We start from the raw sequence: 18,078 nt of genomic DNA, 5'->3' as shown, positions 1-18,078 counted from the left end.
GAAGAAAAGTAAAACAGATAAAAAATCTCTTCATGGCATTTAAAGCAAGATTTCATTTTTGGTACTAAGATTTGGAAATTTCTGAAAAGTTAATGATACCCGTAAAGTAAATAGAGGCTTTAGAATCAGCAAAGTTTGAATGAAAAAAAAAAAGAAAAAACCAATCAGAAATAATGAATGCCTGATTCCTGGAACCTCATGTAGATATAGGGGGTGGGTTGAGATTAGACTAATGTCATCATATTCTGCTACACTGACAACACTCTGGAATATTATTAGCTTTTCTGGATGCCTTTTGTATCAAATTCTTGACCTGATTTTTGTCCCAGTTTCTCTTTTATATCATTTAGGTTTAGTGCTTCCTTTAAGAAAAAAAAAGTTAAAAAAAATTGTAATGAAAGCCGGCTGACTCTACTATGAGTAATATAAGAAAATCTGTTTTGCTAAGGGAGTGACAGCATATTGAAATACCTGGTTTTATATTTTTATGTGGGTTTGGCAAATGCAGTCTGAAAGTGGCTAATATGATACCCGACCTGGTGTTAATAGCCAATGATAATTCCATATGTACCACCTGCTACCTGTCAGGTTACACTTTCTTTTTTCCTTTTTTGGCATGAAGGTTACATTAACTGTGAATACGGGTCTTCGTGGCTAGAGCAGAGGCAAACCGTCATACTTTTCAGATGAAGTAGATCTTTGATGTCATTATCATCTTGGCTTCTTTTCTTCGGTCACCCCTTCTTCCCAACTCACCCCCTGCCCCCTACCCTGACAACTTTTATGTAGCCCTTAAGCAGCACAACATGCCATCCTGAATTTGGGAACAGGGAGAGAGAGAGGGAAGGAGACAGAATGTATCACAAGAATAAACTAGACGTGATGTTCATGGGGGAAAATCTTTCTACTAAAAACTAATATTAGAGAAATTTCCTGGAATGTATATATGAGGGGAAAAACCCATTAGCCAAGGGCGATGTGGATTTGTTAACTAATTGCTCTACACCTTAGTGTTTAAATGCCGCAAAGTCGTTTCTCTTTCTCCCTAATAACTTGTCAGGAATGTCTCAAAACCTAACTCCACATGGGTCACAACTGCTTCCTCTCGGCTCTCTCCCACGGGTACATAATTTGAAATTGGCTGGGTAAAGCTGAAGAAAATATCCAAAATACCCAAAACTGAAACCAAATCACTTGCCTCTCTATATGTAGGGCTTGACTGGGTGACCTTCTGGCTCTTTTTATCTCTAAGCTCTGCTGCAGATAAGATGTAGCATGCTAGGTCCAACACAATACATTAAAATGATTTTTCTTGAAAGGTGAAGACGTTATTAAGGATTTCCATGGCCATTCACGTATTTTTTGAAAGAAAATAATTTTAGCCTCTTACTCGTATTATTATTCCAGCTGTTGTTATTATGTTCCTTCTGCATAACTATGAAAGACACAGAAAGCTCCCTTTCTTTTAGGCTTTTAAAAATCCTCCTAAACTGGTTAATCTCTTCAGGTTGGAAACCAAAGGCAAACGCTACGGTCTGGCTCAGAAAAACTGTCCGAATGTCTTATGTTTCCAAACTGTCCAAGTAACAACATTGCTTAGCTCAGAAAAATTGTTGCACTTTTTCCAGGTGCTTTCAAAATATTTTTCTCAATCTGGTGAGTCGCTGCAATAACCCCATGACATAGCTGGAGTCTAAGGTACATGCCTCTTGGGGCAGAAGCAGAAGCTGCCCTTTGCTCTGACCCCCTGGCATCTGCTCCTGACTGTGGCCACAGGCCTCTGAGAGTACTCCTAAATTTTCATCTCAACTCCTAAATTTAGCTTATATCCTCGCTTTGTCCAAAAAAAAAAAAAAAAAAAAAAAAAATGTTGGCTGACTAGTAACGAGGAAGTACGTGGTAACAAACCTGGGAAAGTCATTTCCCGTTCTTTAGAAGTTGCTATTTTGTGTAGAGTCACCGTAAAAACCTAAACTCCAGGGATAGACAGCCAGGCACATTTCAAGTGGCTCTGCTCGTTTGGCCTACCAATCTTTTGGCTGCTGATATTAGTGATTTAGCTGAGTGGGAGGGCCAAGGAGCTCTCTATTTCTCCAAAGTTGTATTTCTCATCTCTTTGAAAGTTTGATCGCTTCCCCTGCCAGAACATGCATTTCCCACTTTGTTTTTCTAGGTTTGTTCTCAATTTGCGTCACTATTTGTTAAGCTTGCCTTGGCCTTCCAGATTCCTGCCGACCCTGAAATTTTCGAGCTTATCTACCCATACCTTGATTCTCCTGATCCTGGTTTATTTTTTGGGCCAAAAATCGAGCTTTGTGCTTGCTTGCAAAACTATACAGTTTCCCATTTTCAAGAGCACAGATGCATACGTTTCTTTGAGACTGTACTCTTCAGCATTAAAGAGGGACCCTTCATTGTAATCATTACTGAATGGATACAGTACTAATGGAACTTAATTGTTTCCACTAGATGGATCTCGGGTGTTTTTGGCAGCCAAAATGAAAATGATTCCAAATACCATCAAAGGGGCTTATAAGCACCCAGCATGCACAGAGTGTTTTGATATACAGTGGAGTGTTAATATCATTATCTCTCCTAATACAACATACGGTTACTTTAATCCTCTCCCGCCTCTGTGATCTTGGAAGATCCGACGGATAGAAGGCGAAGAATAAAACATTATATACAAGGAGACAAAGGGAGAATTAGTCCCCATCCTCTGAATGTGATTTTTTTGATTGTTTGAATGTTGGCTTCAAATATGTACCTTTATCAATACTGACTTCTGTATCTTCCACGCTAGTTTGAGTTTGTATGCGACATCAAACATACCTTTTCACACATGTTCTTTCCAGATTTTTTTTAACACTTACTTAGCAGTTTATAGAAGGAAGTGAATGATCTCCTCAAGCTGCTTACAAATTAAAAAAAAATCTGTGCTTATTAATTATGCAGGATTAGTCTAATTATAATTCAGCAAATTAATTAGCGACAGAAGGTGTTCTGAAACATTGGAGTACATTTGCATGTTAAATGGAGAGGCTAGTCTGTAATATATGTAAATTTATGCATGGCTTCATAGTTTAATTTAAAAATTTGCAGCTGCATATGGTATGGGAGCAGGTGAAAAGTCAGTTTTAGTTTAATGATGCTAACAAACATTGGATGGTGTCCTGTCTTAGCAAGAGAATGCACTCATATCTGCTAATCTACGACTCTCTTGTAAGAATATAGCATTACAGAGATGCTCAAAGTCAAGGTCATTAGCGAGTGGACCCATAGGTGCAATAAGTATAAAGCTAAAAACTGCAGAGAGAAAGCGATGATAGGAGGGACCCAAACTCTGAACTTTGTTCGCCACTTTATCCAGTAGCGCATATTGAGTCAGTCAGCCTTAGTTTCGGGAAAGTAGCATTCCAGCCTGTGTAAAAAGGGATATCTTTTTGTCTGACTGTTATCTACTGTGGCAGGTATAAAAGAGTTGTCCAACCTTGATTCCCTTTCCAAATATTCACATTTGCACTTCATTTCAATTTCCTGGAGCCGTGGGAAAGTTATTACCAAGTTATGAATTAATGGTAGGGTAGAGAGTTTTACACATTGGCCTCAACCATCTGGCAAAACAGTAAAACCAGCGGACCAGGCAGCAGCAAAGGGCTCTTGGTGTAATTGGTGTTCACTGCTCAGCCTAGCATAGACGAGCTTCACAGGGAGGGCAGAGCCCCGGGAGGGGGAGGGGAAGGCTGCACAAGGGGAAAAGGGGTGCTAAGGAAATAGGACAGTAAGGACCCATTAAGCTGATGGCTGGCTAATAACTTCATTTCTCTCCTTCACCCGAGTAGTCGTGGCATTAGAAAGGGAAATAGATTTGTATTCCAATTCTGAAGTCTCACAGAAAGATGCTTCCTGAAATCAGTTGGTAACATGCTCAGTTTCCCTCTGTCTTTTTCCCTTTTCTTGATCAGAAGGGAGAGAAAGGGATAGAGCCAAAGAGAGGATTCGGGTTAAAAACAAAACAAGACAAACAAACAAACAAACAAAGGAAAAGATGGAACTCCGCACATTGCAAAGAGCCCTCCAAAGACATTTTACGGGAACAACTGGAATTACAAACATGCTCTTCGTGTTGTATTTCATTCCAATTCAAGCCCAAAGAGTTCAATTATTATTTTCATTAATGGTGTCAGATTTTCATCCGAGTGCAAAAACAAGGACTTTTCCTTGGAGATTTTTTTTTTCCTACCAGCCTCATGTTGCCAAGTAATGGAATTCAGGAGAGTGAAGATGTCTGTCTGACTACAGAAGAAAAAAATATCCCAACATATAACCCCAGGGCCTAGGAAACTAGAGTGGGTTACTGGTCAGAAGTGAGTGGAGAATCAAAGTGGCCCCTTGTTTATGCACCTCGGTGATGGTTGCTACTCAATTGTTTGCCACTTGAGCTGTGGGAGATATTCACTTCAGAACAAATCAGGAAACGAAGTCTATCAATACGGAGTCAGAATTAACACGGTGGGGGAAGTCGCTCCCTCCCTTTGCCTAAGTGAGCACAGCAGATCCACTCGTGAGGCATCGTGTTTGGTAATGAAGAATCTGTTGCCACGCTGAAATGCCACTTCCAGGAGCTTGTCATTGGAGTGAACTCCGAATAGAATATGATTTGATGGGGCCTGCTGCCAGGTAGGAACCAAATGATTTTGCCTGACCAGAGTTTACTGAAAACAGTGATGAGGATCTTGACCCATGGCCTTCTGCTGTTCCTCGTTTCCTGCAATCTGTTGTAATAGATTCAATGGCATGGTCTTCCCCCCCCCTTTGGAAAATAATCTCTCTCTAAAAATCAAGGGAAGGACTTTAATATTGGACAGATAAACAATGCAGAGAGAACCATATTTGAATTTATGGCACATCCCTCTGGTATAATTTTGTTTGGAAAATGGGCCATTTTAAAAGGTGGTGGGGAAGTAGGGACAGTTCAGGGGAGGGTGGCAGAAGCATGTCTAGTGAAAGGTGAGGGAGCTGACTTACTATGTCCCAGGTGTTTACCCAAACACTTTGCATGGGTAACTAATCCTCACTACTGGCCTAGAAGATCATGTTACAAACTGAAGGTCCTAATTTTTACACTAAATACTAAGCAAGCAAATTAATAATAATAATGCAGAAGCCTTGGCATCATGTGGAAATAACTTCGTAGGGATGCCCCAATGAGCTGCCCACATAAAAGACTGAAATTATCTGCTGCCAAAGAAATTAACTTGCTGGTCTATTTAAAAATGTCCAAAGGAGGAGAGTCTCCTCTGTCTCTTGGGTAATGCTTTCAAAATTTAGCTTGGTGACTTGACTCTCAGAAAATGTTTTCCAAGACTTAATTCATCTTCTTAGGTTACACATTTGACTTCCAGCCTTTTTTCCTCTGTAGTGTTGATAGACAAATGGCCTCGAATCTTCCTCATCCACTCAGGGCAATCTCTGACATTCTTTTTGTAGAGGGCTACAGCTCTTTGGGCCCTGTCGACTTGGGAGCAGATGGGTTCTTGAGACGGCCTGTTTTCCGATATCTGATAGACTTGTTTGTCTTCTTCCACACACTCCAAAATAGCCACTGAATTCTCAGAGACTGTGGGCCCTGATAAGAATTATAGACATTTTCGTTTGCTTGCTTGTTTTGTTTTGTGACACGAAGAATGATTTCACTCTCATTTCCAGAGAGTAAGATGAAGGACATGACGTGATCCCCCATGTGGATCAATGAGGCCATAGTTCCCCAAGCAGTGTGTCCTATCTTTTCCTTCAAAAGAAGTGTGGTCAAGCTCCCACCAGAGCAATGCTCTCCTACGAGTCAGACAAAGCAGAGTTCCCCTCCTAGCTCTTCCCCTTATTAGCTGTTTGACCTTGGACAAGGAAGCTAACCTGTCTGAGTCTTGTTTATTTCTTCTGTAAAATGGAGACGTTGATTCTCCTACTCTCAGAGGTGGATGGATTAAACAAAATTACACATGGTACATAATATGAGGTTGATGAAGGTGGGGTATTTCTTTGTTGTTATTATAATCATCATCATAATTAGTCTTTTAGCCATTGGGAGTTAGAGACGTTGAGTGTAGTTGTAAGTAAGAAAATTTAGTGCTTCAAAATTTTCTATAAACTTACATTTTTAGGATCTGAGATGGCCTTTCATTGACATAGTCCAAGTGAATAAGCTTTAGTGGTCATAAAACTCTTCCATAGGAATGTCTGTGGAGATTAAAGACTCTGTGCCTACTCTGTTCATGTATTTATATTTACATTTTAAGGGATTGTTTAAATAAACGGATTACATAGAAAATCAGCTTATAAAAATGAGTATTTGATTGAAGCCTAAGAAAGCCAGTCAGTCAAAATTTTTTAAATTATCTCCCCTTTCCATGGATCTTCTTGAACTTTGTGCCGGCCATCATCTTACCAAGCAGATTCCAAGTACAAAACATTCCCAGATGCCCCATTGTGAAGTTTTTAAGGTGTAGCAAGAACCAATGGGGAGTTTGAACTCCCAGAGTCTCTTAATTTTTGTGGACTTCAGTGAGAGTCTTCACAAAGCCCTTAAAGCTTCGGGCCCTTTCTTACTTGGGCTGACATCTAAACAATCAATAGGGCATGTCATCTTCAAGCCAAGCATGGGGTCCACTGCTGCCCTTCACCTTACTTTGGCTGCTTGGATTTAGATTCTCTTAGAGGCTTTTGGGAGAGGAAAATGTATCCTTTCTGTTGTAGGAAGGTTCAAAGAGGATATCACGGTTAAGACCTAGATTAAAGCTGGAACATTATCATGTTTTTTACTGGTCTCAAGTGGAAACCCAGCATGTAGGGGTTTTCCTACATTATACAACAGAGTGAGCTGCCCTGTTGGCCATCCCAAGTGAGAAAATGGCTCCAGAGGTGTATCCATCCTGCATGAGACCCCTCACTCTGCCTAGTCCCCCATAGGATATAAGCTTGACAGGGCCCTGGGAGAGGAGAGGCAGCTGCCCATTTCTTTTCAAACATGATTTTATGATCCAGCCTATCCCGGATAGTTTTTAGAGATGATAATTTGACTGTTCTTAGAAATGGTATGAGTGTTTTAAGGGAAGGGAGTTATCTTTTTTTTCAGAAGCACACACAAACAGTGGAAGCCAATTATATTTTAATTTATTGGACTCTAGAAAAGGAGGGTTAGTAGTTAATCCAGATAAAATGTGTCTTCCTCAAAAATCAATGGACTTAGTCCTTTAAACACCTACATGGTTTGTGAGGCTATATTGAGTCTACATATGGCTCGGACTTCTGTGAGCCAGACTGCTTATGGCCATCACAGCAGAGAGAGAGAGAGAACCAGATATAGCACCCCCTGCTCTTGGCTTTTGGAGAGTACGGGGGTGTTCTCATCTTCATGGTATGTAACATGTGACCATGGCATTGCAGAAATTATTCCTATGGTAGGCAGAATTAGATTTTTTTAAGGGAATAAGTTTCAAAGTGAAAGGTATTTTACATATTATTTGGCATAGAGTAAGGTTCTGCTTAATGGTAGCTGTTACTAGTGCTAAGTTCACATTCTTTTGATACACATCCCTGTCTAATCTTTTTCTTGAAAAAAGCTTTCATTGTCTTCCCAGAGTGCTTTCCTCAACACTTTTTGTATTGCAATTTTTTAGAAGGCACTATATCTTGGATTTCAAATGAGAGATGAATTGAATGACCCCTACCACAAATCTGGACAAAATTATGTTGGGTTTTGTACTTGTCAGATCATTGGTTATAATTCTGGAATTTGGCATGAATACTAAGTATTTGCCCTTCCTTTGATTTAGAGATAGTCCCTCTCCACGTCCCCCACCTCTGGGCCTTGACTTTGCACCCTATTTGTGCAACCAGTTTGAATCTCAGTTTCTGTTTGGGAAGGGCTCAGGACACATCTAGACCCATCTAGGAACTATCATTCTACTCTTGAACAGTGCTGTGTGTTCCAATATTCTAGAGATTGGGAGAGAAAGAGATTTCTGGGTGGCTGGGCAGTCCCCTGTAATTTTAGACCCATATTCAGGGGTCTCCAGATTCCTCTCAGAATCTGAAACAGCATATTTTGAATGGTTTGGTTGTATGCTCCATGAGGGCAAAGATTTGGTCCATCTTATTTGCCATGGTGTCTGAACCTTCATGGAGGATACTATATACTTCATAATTGCTCAGTTGGGTAAATAAATGAATGCAGCAAGTATTTTCATTAGTAGGCATTTACTTCCATGCAACTATCTTTGACCTAGTGTTTTCCTCTTGGGTTGCTATAGTCCTCTCACTCTTCAAGAAACCAGAATCCTTCATGTTGTTTTTTTCCTTTCCTCCCTCCCTCCCGCCCTCCCTCCCTCCTTCCCTTCCTTTCTCTTCTCTTCTCTTTCCTTCCCCTCCCCTTCCCTTCATTCCCCTCCCTTCCCCTCCCCTCCCCTCTTCTCTATTTCTTCTTTCTTTCTTTCTTTCTTTCTTTCTTTCTTTCTTTCTTTTTCTTTCTTTCTTTCTTTCTTTTCTTTTCTTTCTTCTTTCAGACCATTTTCTGAATTTTTAAAAACAGCTATATTGAGATATAATTTACATACTATAAAGTTCACTTATTTAAAGTGTACAGTTCAGTGGCTTTTAATATATTCACAGAGTTGTGCAACTGTCATCACAACCTGATTGGTTCCGGAAGCATAGAACACCAGATGGAGCTTGCTGTGAGAAGGACTCATGTTCAAATCCTTGTTTCTGCTACTTACAACCTGTGTGATCTTGGGTGAATTTCTTAAATTTTTGGTGACTTTGTTTTTTTCTAGCTGTGAAATGATTGATTCATCAGTCATACAGTTGTTGTAAGAAAAAAAATGATGCACTGTATATGAAGCCCCTACACCTAGCCTCAGAGTATGGCACAGAGTAGACACTTGGCAAACTTTCTTTCCTTTCCCTCTGTGACCCCTGTACCCTTCAGCTGCTGGACCAACACAGGATAGTGAGCAGGAACAGAGATGTCTCTGATAGATGATATTCCTGAGCCACCTTCTCCTGCCTCAGAAGCATGTGGGAGAGTGCCTAAGACAATGGTTGTTCAACAGTTTACCTGTCAAGCCCTGGGGGACTGCCTGCTCTGACCAAGGCATCACCCAAGATGCCCCACTGTCCACCAGTCAGCAGTCCCTGCTTATTTTTTCCCCACTATCTTTGACCTATCTCTCAGAAAACCCTGCACACACCCCACTTGGACTGCAGTAAATCATGGTCTTTTTGTCTTCAGTGGTTTCTTCCATCAGTGTAGCCATTTCTGGAGGGCTCTCAACTCTACATACTTTTCTTTGTCATCATAGAATATTAATATTGGAAGAACCCTAGAGATAAGCTAGTTAAACCCAATTGAACAAACTGAGGCCCAGAGAAGTGAGCTAACTTGGTTACATAGTTGGCATAGTCAAGACTAGAATACTGTCAGCATGTCATAAATATCTGCCGAGTGAAGAAATGCCATTTGGTACATTACATCATCTCAGCTGACCTAGGATCCAGGTTGCAATGTGCTGGCTTGAGTTCACATTTTGATCTCACCTCTCTATTCCTCTGCATCTAGAGAACAAGGATAATCCTGTTGTTGGTGGTGTTCACTCCTAAGGAATGAGATCAGAAGCCTTGCAAAGTGTACTGCACTAAGTGGTTATAATATTTATGTAGTCAACATTGTTTGGAGAAAGTGGAAATAACAACTTCCATCCTAATGAGAATCTGCACATTTGGTCTGAATCTTGCAATTCATTTGGGTTTCCCGTTTCTGAGTGCAGAGTGCTGACATTTTCCAGGCAGCTCTGGCTTCGGAGGGATCCAGACCCAGGGGATTTGTTCCCTGCAAGTCACCCTGTAGTTAATGGATGGTATAGTTAGTAAAGGGTTCTGTATCAAGCCCCTGAGCATGGTGGGTGGAGGGGGGTGGATGGGAGAGAGGTAGAAGACAGCAATAAAAGCAAGAGAAAAAATTGGATATAACAGTAAACCCCTAGGATTCCTTTAAATTAATTTTTAGGTTCACATATAAAATATCCAGGCCATAATTTTTCAAGCTAGCTATTTAGAAACAGTTATGCCTTCTTTTAGAAGCAGTATACAATGTAAGAGAATTTTCTCTCTCTCTCTCCCCTCATATCCACCCCCCCTCCTCTACCACTCTCTTCCCCTTTGTGAACAGAAGGTTATATCCTTAGTATGCAGGGACTAGGCAGGTTACAGACTCAGATCCCAGGCCAGGGAAAGAGTCAAAACTTTCCACCCAAAGAACTGATGAGCGTCCTAATTGAAACTGAATTGAGCCTTTCAGCAGGCCCCTTGTTTCCCTAAATCAATTTGATTTCATGTAAACATGTATTTCTTCTGCACTTTTCCACCTACCACACCATGCATATAACAATGCTTTCGTGAACATTAATGTTTTTGCCAGATACATTTTAGAGAAAGGGTCGGGTAGGTAAGGGAAAGTATCACCCACTGGGAGTGCATTCTAAGGAACTCAGTCCAAGCAAAACTTTTCCCAAATCAAGGACTTGGTAAGAAAAAGCACTCACTTTGGTTTTAGGAGGGGAAAAGGTGTAAATCACGCTTGGGGGTGCTGGAGGATAGATGTGGTGTGGGAAGGGGGGCTATTGTTTGGAAGGAGACTCGAGAGAGAAAAAAGCAAGTTTTAAGCATATCCTGAGAGAATCTTCATGAGTTCTGAGTGGCTGTACCTGCCTCTTCTGTGAATGTACAAGGGCAAGAATATTTCCCCTTACAAAAATAAAATGTTTGCATTCTGATCAACCTCTGATTGCTACTGGCAGGCAGACGTTTCACTGCACATTAGGAAGCAAAGGCAGGTTGTGAATTTGAACGCTGCATAAAGCAGTGCGGAGCAAAAGGGGAAAAAAAAAAAAAAACCAGCGTGGAGCATTTCTCTGCCCTGTCACTCTGGAGGTAGCTCGGGTAGCTCGGGTGAAGACCCTGATACCTTCATGGCACAGGAAGTCCTGCCTAACCTCCCGGCCCAGCCAAGATGGAGAGAGAGAAGTGAAAAACAGATGTTATAACATCATGAAAAAAATTTTAGCTGTTATTTCCAAATTCACAATTCACAGCCCACCTTTATTTGTAGATAGGGGTCAGGAGCACTTGGCCAAATATTTTTAGCAAATCTAGAGTAAAACAGCCTCAAATACAGAAACCGTTTTGAAACACACAGTTCCCATTCTCTCCTCCTTGATCGTTTGCTGTTTATCTTTCCGTCAGATGTTTTTTTCTTTAAGTGCTAAATACAATTAACTGGAGCGCTCTCTAATTCTTTTGTGTGACTCTTAAAAAAATAAAAATAAACAGAAGGTCACCATGAGAGCATCTTACCAGCCGTTGCTTTAAAATAGAATTTTTGGAAGCATTGTTGATTTCTACTTATTTTTGTTGGTAAATCCTGGAGAAAAAATGTATATCTTTTCCTTTAAAGTTCTAATTCAAGGCATGGATGTGAGAGTTCTGGAGGGACTTTGGGACTGCGGTAAAATTTCGTTGTCATAGTAACAGAAAGGGAAATAGGCCTAGCTCACCTGGGACTTTAATACTGCAAAAGCTGGATTTTTTTTTTTTTTTTTAAGGGAAAGGACTCTGCAAGTGAGATAAATGAAAAACTTATTGTGGTTTGAAACAAAATCCCAAACATTAAAATAGGTAAATGGCTGAAAAGGCCACCTCTGCCATTTTTCTGGTTTGATGTAGTTGTCTGATTAAAGATACCCAGTTTTTAAAATTGCACAAATAGTTTATTTCAGAGACGGCTGGCTTAAAAATATGCCTTATGACGAATGATAACCTCAGACCATGATTCAGTGCCTTTGTATTTTCCCGGATAATGTATAGAAGGTCTGAAAGGACATTCACAACTTGTTATTAGTCATAAAAACCCCAGTGTGTACCTGCAAAGGCTGACCTGCCTTTGGATGGCAACGTACTGTTTTCTGATTTTATATACATTGTTTAAAAAGACCAGGGGCCCTTTGTGTGTGAGGGTACACGTGTGAGGTGTGTGAGCATGGAGGTGCGTGTGGCCAGTGGAAAGTCACATGCGTGAGAAACCCTGGGATTCTGGGTGAAGTCTTGCTATTATTTACCCTGGAGCAAGACATGTTTACACGGCAGGAGTCACTGCTGCTTTGGAAGCCTGATTTTTGGGAGACAGAGTGCCCTTGCAACTCGGGGGTGGGTATACAAACCAGAGCCCACCTTGTGACCCGCTTCACAATCCTCAAATCGCAAACATCCGAATTTGCAAATTGCAAAGGGTCAGCGGTGTTCCTTCCCAGGCAGGGCCGGCTGAAATTCCCCAGATGGGAAATACAATCCCTTTCCAATCAAATCTAATATAATGCAGATCTATTTTCTCTTAAAAAATGTTTACTCCAAAATGTAACACATTGCTTTCTCTTCACAGATTCTTTCTAAAATTTTTCCTCAAGTGCAATCAGAATTGTTTGAAAACAGCGGGAAACCCGAGGGACATGAGAAGGTTTCAGGTAAGGGGTCTGCAGTTCTTCCCTGTTACGTGAGTCATCCTGTTTTCTCTCTCTTTAGCACTTTCTTTCTTTTTTCCTTTCTTTTCTTTTTTTCCTTAGAAAACATTATTCACCGACCCTGCTAACAATAAAGATGACTCTAAATGATATCCCTCGTCTGACAGTATTGAGGGCTTCTACATTCTGTAGTGTTTAGGCCTCTCGCCTCTGTTGCCAAGGCCCGAGGGGAGGGGCACCAACCCAGGCTGGAGATTTGATTTTCAGCCCGCAGGCTGCCCTTCGCACACACAGCTGCCCACAGCAGGAACCGTGTTCTTGATATTCAGCCGCCTTGGGATTTTTCAAAGCAGCTTCTCTGTGCTTTCTGCAAGCAATAGCCTCTTCCCTTCCTTTGCCACCGATTAACTATGCAGTGGTCTCTCTCCGAGTCTCTGGGAAAGCAGCGGCCCAAACAGCCGTGGTTACTTTAAGATCACAGCATGACAACAAGACCCATGGGACAGTGACCCAGCTGCCGGGCAGTTAAATCTGCCACCGGTTTCATCACCCTTGCCACTGATGTACTGAGGATACGAGCTAATAAAAACACAGAGAGAGGCAAAGTGTGTCAGGTTGGAGATGAGAGGAAGTGCAGTCCCCCTTGGCCCCCTTCCTTAATCTTTGAAGGACCCATATTTAATCCGCCAAAAGGCTTTCCTGCCATTCATACACCCTGCCGAAATACAGAGCGCTCCCTTCCCCATAGAAACATGGAAAACATGTTAAACAATAGCATTCAGGCTTGAGACTTAAAAAAAAAAAAAAAAAAGTCTGGCAGCCACGGGAGGGATGGGGATGATTAGACTCGTGTTTTGGGTGGGAACAGTGAGGTTCTGGGGGTTTTGTAACTCGCATCGAATTGCAGGAAGGATGCGGTGGAACCAGGAACCGGGAGGGTCTGTCTGGTCAAACCCCTTCCACCAGACCACGAGTTTGCACCGTGGACAGCTGCTAAGTGGATGCCTTGCTGTTGACTTTTTGAAATTCTTTGTAATTTCAGAGCCAGGGGTCACACATACTCATTGGGCACGGGACTGCACAAGTAACGGGGCTGCCCCTGCCAGCCACCCGGAGAGCTTCTGGGGCTTAGGAACAGAGTCCTTCAGGAGTTCACGGGGGAGGTGGGCGCACACAAGGCAAGAAAACTACTTTGCAAAAAAAAAAAAAAAAAAACCACATTCTTGTCTCCCCCCCCCCCCCCCCCCACACACCGCATCATGGTCATCAAACAGTCTTGCTGGCACTGGGACATTTTTGGTTAGTTATTTAACACAATTACCAGCCTCTCTTAAAAAAGTCAAACGCCTCCTCTCCGTCATACAAAGTTTCCCCTGCTGTATGGTATGAAGACAGGGAGAAATAAAATGAGCTTTCTTAGGGATGACGCAGGATCATTGTGTGAGGTGGAGGCTGATGGAGATTGTAGGTGTTCTGTGTTCCAAATGCAAACGTAAATAATTTCAGTCCAAAAAAGTATGAGATTCAAAAGGATTCCAGAATACCTTGATGGCCAAAGCTTGGCTTTCACTTCCCAAAGAAACAGAGGTAGGAAGAGGGGTTGGCAGTTCGGATTTCTATCCCCCTATTCTCTACCTTCACTTCCAAAGAGTTTTAAATTTGAGAATGCTCTCATCAATTTCACGAGGCTTTTAACCGAGTGTCTTGTTGTTTTATTTTTCTCAAATTTTGGAAATGAACTCACTAAGCACACGCATGCTCATATTTCCTCTACTTCTTCCGTTATTTACTAAGTGACGATTTCAGTGTGCCTGAGCTTTTAACAGGGTTAGAATAAATATTGCTGATCTCAAAATGATGGGAGGTTCTCATCCAATGTGAAAATATTGACTTCTGCAAAGAAAGTGAAAGATTTTTTTTTGGTTTGTGGGTTCTAATTGTCTTATTTTGGGGTAGAGCTAAAATTAATTGGCAATTTGGGGGGTATTTTTTATTGAGATAAAATTCAGATAACATATCATTCATCATTTTAACCATTTTAAATTGTGCACCTCAGTGGCTTTTAGTGTATTAACAATGTTGTGCAACCATCACCACTATACAATTCCAGAACATTTTCATCATCCCCAAGTGAAACTCCATACCTCCCAATTCTCTTTTCTCCCCACCCACTGACAATCACAAATCCACTTTCTATCTCTATGGATTTTTCTATTGGGGACATTACATATAATTGGAATCATACAACATGTAGCTTTTTGTGTCTGATTTCTTTCACTTAGCATCATGTTTTCAGGTTCATCCATGTTGTAGCAGGTGTGAGCACTTCATTCCTTTTTATGGCTGAATAATATTCCATTGTAAAAATGTACCACATTTTGTTTGTCTATACATCAGTTGACGGACACTTGGGTTGTTTCTACTTTTAGCCTTTTATAAATAATGCTGCTGTGAACATTTGTGTACAAGTTTTTTGGTGTGTGAACATATGTTTTCAATTCTCTCGAGTATATATCTAAGAGTAAAATTTCTGAGTCATATGTTAGCTCTATCTTTAGCTTTTTGAGGAACTGCCAAACTGTTTTCCACAGTGGCTGCATCATTTTATATTCCCACCAGTAATATACAAAGGTTCCAATTTCCCCATATCTTTGTCAACACTTGTTATTTTCTGTTTTGTTTTGTTTTGTTTGTCTTTTGTTTTTGTTTTAAGTTCTAGCCATCCTAAGAGTGTGAAGTGGTATCTCATTGTGGTTTTGATTTGTCTTTCCTTCATGATGTGGAACACTTTTTCATGTGCTTATAGGCCATTTATTTGTATATCTTCTTTGGAGAAATGTTTGTTTGAATCCTTTGTCCACTTTTAAATTGGGTTATGTGTCTTTATTGTTGAGTTGTAAGAGTTTTTTTTAATATATTTGGGATACCAGGCACTTCCTTATCAGATAAGTGATTTGCAAATATTTTTTTCCTATTCCATATTTGTCATCTCACTTTCTTGATAGTGCCCTTTGATGTGCAAAATAATTGACAATTTTTATACTGTGCTCAGATTCTATTAAGAGTATACCCTCCAATGAACACTCTCTACCTGGAGAAGGCTACTATGGAGAAAGCCTTGACTATGTGCTATAATGGTCAAGTGAGAGACTTGGATAAAGTTCAAAATATGAAACCAAACCAGAGATTGTAGGTAATCATGGGGGAGGGGGGGATCTGAAGGGATGGTAACTTAGGAATTTCTGAAATACATTTCTTATCAGAATGACAAAGGTAATACTTTAAAACCATATAGATAGTTACTTCATTCCTCCATTTTGTTATTATTAAACATATTTAATCTGAAGCATTATTTTGTAAAGATTTGCTCTGAACGGAATAGAAATATGAAATTTTTCTTACCAAATCATGAACCAACCATACTCCTTCTTCTCTCCCACCTCTCTTCTTTCCCCTGTCCCCAAAACAGTCATGGAACTTGGATTCTTTTTCCCAACATGACCAAATGAGAACAATATCATTACATCAAATTTTTTTTCTAGCCTGAACCAAACCTCTCTTTAATTCAGTTCCGAGTATCTCAGACATATATAAATACATATGTCTATTTATCAAAACACAATAGGTTTTAATCCTTTTTTGGCTCAGATCCTTTTGAGAATTTGGTAAAAGCTATAGATTCGGTTGCCACAAAAAGCTACGTTTAAACCAAGTTTTGCTTAAAATGTCAGGGGTTCCCACATCTCTTAGGGTCCCATGGTCCCCTGACCTAAAGAAATGAAATTCCTCTACCAAATGGGCATCCTCCATGTAATTTAACCCTTACAAAGAGGACCTGTCCCCTTGGGAGTTCACTGATAATCTTCTCACTTTCTGGTACATGCCATCTGTTGCAGGTGACTCCTGGATCCATATCCTCAGACCTCACCCTTCTCTGGAACTGCAGAAATCCCACTCTACCTTCTTCCTGGGCGTCTTCCCTTGGCTTACTAATGAGCACATGTTCACAACAGAATTTGATACTTATTCTCTGGATCCGTGCCTTTCTCATTTATTGGTGAATAACTTCCTTCTCCTAAGTATCTGCTAAATCTGTCTCTTCTCCTGAACACAACTGCAGTAGGTCCCTGCTTCTACTCCTTCTTTGTCCAGTCCTAAAATTCAGATTTCGAAAGGCATGGCTGATTAGTATCTTTGTACCAGGCACATCCCCTGATGTTTCCATATACCCACCACTCACTTGGCACACCTCACTGATTTCTATTATATGGAATATTACTTGAACCTTTTCACTTGTTTGCCCCTCTACCTAAGAACCCTTCGCCTCTCTCCAATTTGTGACTTCTACTCATGCTCCAAGACTATACCTGAATGGCACCTCCTTTGTGAGGCATTTTCTGACTCTCCCTGACAGACTCCTTGGCTCCTTCTTCTGTGCCATCATTCCATTCTCTACACAGTGCTACTACACTCATTTGTCACATTCTCCTTATCTCCCCACTGGGAGGTAGGTCCCTCAAGGGCAGCAGATTGTATCTGTATCTGTTTTGCTCGTTGATATGTCTCTAGCACCTAGGATAGTTCTTGGCACACAGACTGTCCTCAGTAATATCTGGGGGATGGATGAGTAAATGAATCGATCACATTGTCTTGCAATTATTGTTCATCTAAGAGACTGTGCTGCTTGAGCGTAACGGATATCTTTTTTTTTTTAAGTTTTGTATTTCTCCCCAATGCCTAGCATAATACCAGCCACTGTTCAGGCTCAATAAATTATTATTAAATAAACTTTTTAAGAGAGAGAAGGGAAAAAGGGAAGGAAGAAAGGGAAAAAAGAAAAGATTTCTGTGGTCCCCAAGTATCTAAATCCATGGGCCATACATGCAGAAAATAATTTCTGCCCTTCTTGAAATGGAGCAATTGGGTGAAACACCCAGATTAACAGCTTAGTGAAGGAAAAGAAAGAAATTTATGTCTAGTTGAAGCTGTTAAGACATAATGAACCCTATTCTTTATTTCTCTACATTGTGGGTAGAAGGCAGGCAGTTGGAAAATCCAGAAGAAAATCAAGCCAAGACAAGGAGAAGTCAAACATGTTGTCATTTCCCACATTCAGATTCTAAAACACAGAAGTTGGTAACAATTATGGCAACGGTTGCCAACTCATTCTCAGAGATAGGCTGACCGGGTCTGCTCCAAGTCACAGAGAAAACATAGATGCACTCATTCATTTATTCATCCACCCACCAGATATTACTGAGGACAGTCTATGTGCCAAGAACTATCCTAGGTGCTAGAGACACATCAACAAGCAAAACAGATACAATTTGCTGCCCTTGAGGGACCTACCTCCCAGTGGGGAGATAAGGAGACTATGACAAATGAGTGATTCACATAGCTTAGCTCTGCTTCTCTGTGGTCTTCAAGTGACCTGCCTGGAAGCACAGGGCCCAGTACAGGGCCAGTTGGCTTTGTGCTGATTGCCAAACTCAGTGGTGTGGTCACGGGC

The 18,078-nt window shown here is 40.8% G+C and overlaps 1 protein-coding gene across 4 annotated transcripts in view; it reads left to right on the top strand.

Annotated features, from left to right (window-relative positions):
- Nucleotides 1-18,078, top strand: part of EBF2 (EBF transcription factor 2) — a 183,532-nt gene that overhangs the window by 117,224 nt on the left and 48,230 nt on the right. For all 4 annotated transcript variants that reach the window (XM_028114343.2, XM_088021427.1, XM_028114342.2 and 1 more), the window contains one exon: nt 12,491-12,572. In XM_028114343.2, coding sequence (XP_027970144.1) covers nt 12,491-12,572 — 82 coding nt within the window. The remainder of the gene's footprint in view (nt 1-12,490; nt 12,573-18,078) is intronic.

The sequence above is a fragment of the Eumetopias jubatus genome, unplaced genomic scaffold (assembly GCF_037043125.1).
Source record: "Eumetopias jubatus isolate StellerSeaLion01/CBP00866 unplaced genomic scaffold, mEumJub1_p1.0 scaffold_2, whole genome shotgun sequence".
Taxonomy (NCBI): domain Eukaryota; kingdom Metazoa; phylum Chordata; class Mammalia; order Carnivora; family Otariidae; genus Eumetopias; species Eumetopias jubatus.
This window is presented reverse-complemented; position numbering and strand designations above follow the sequence as displayed.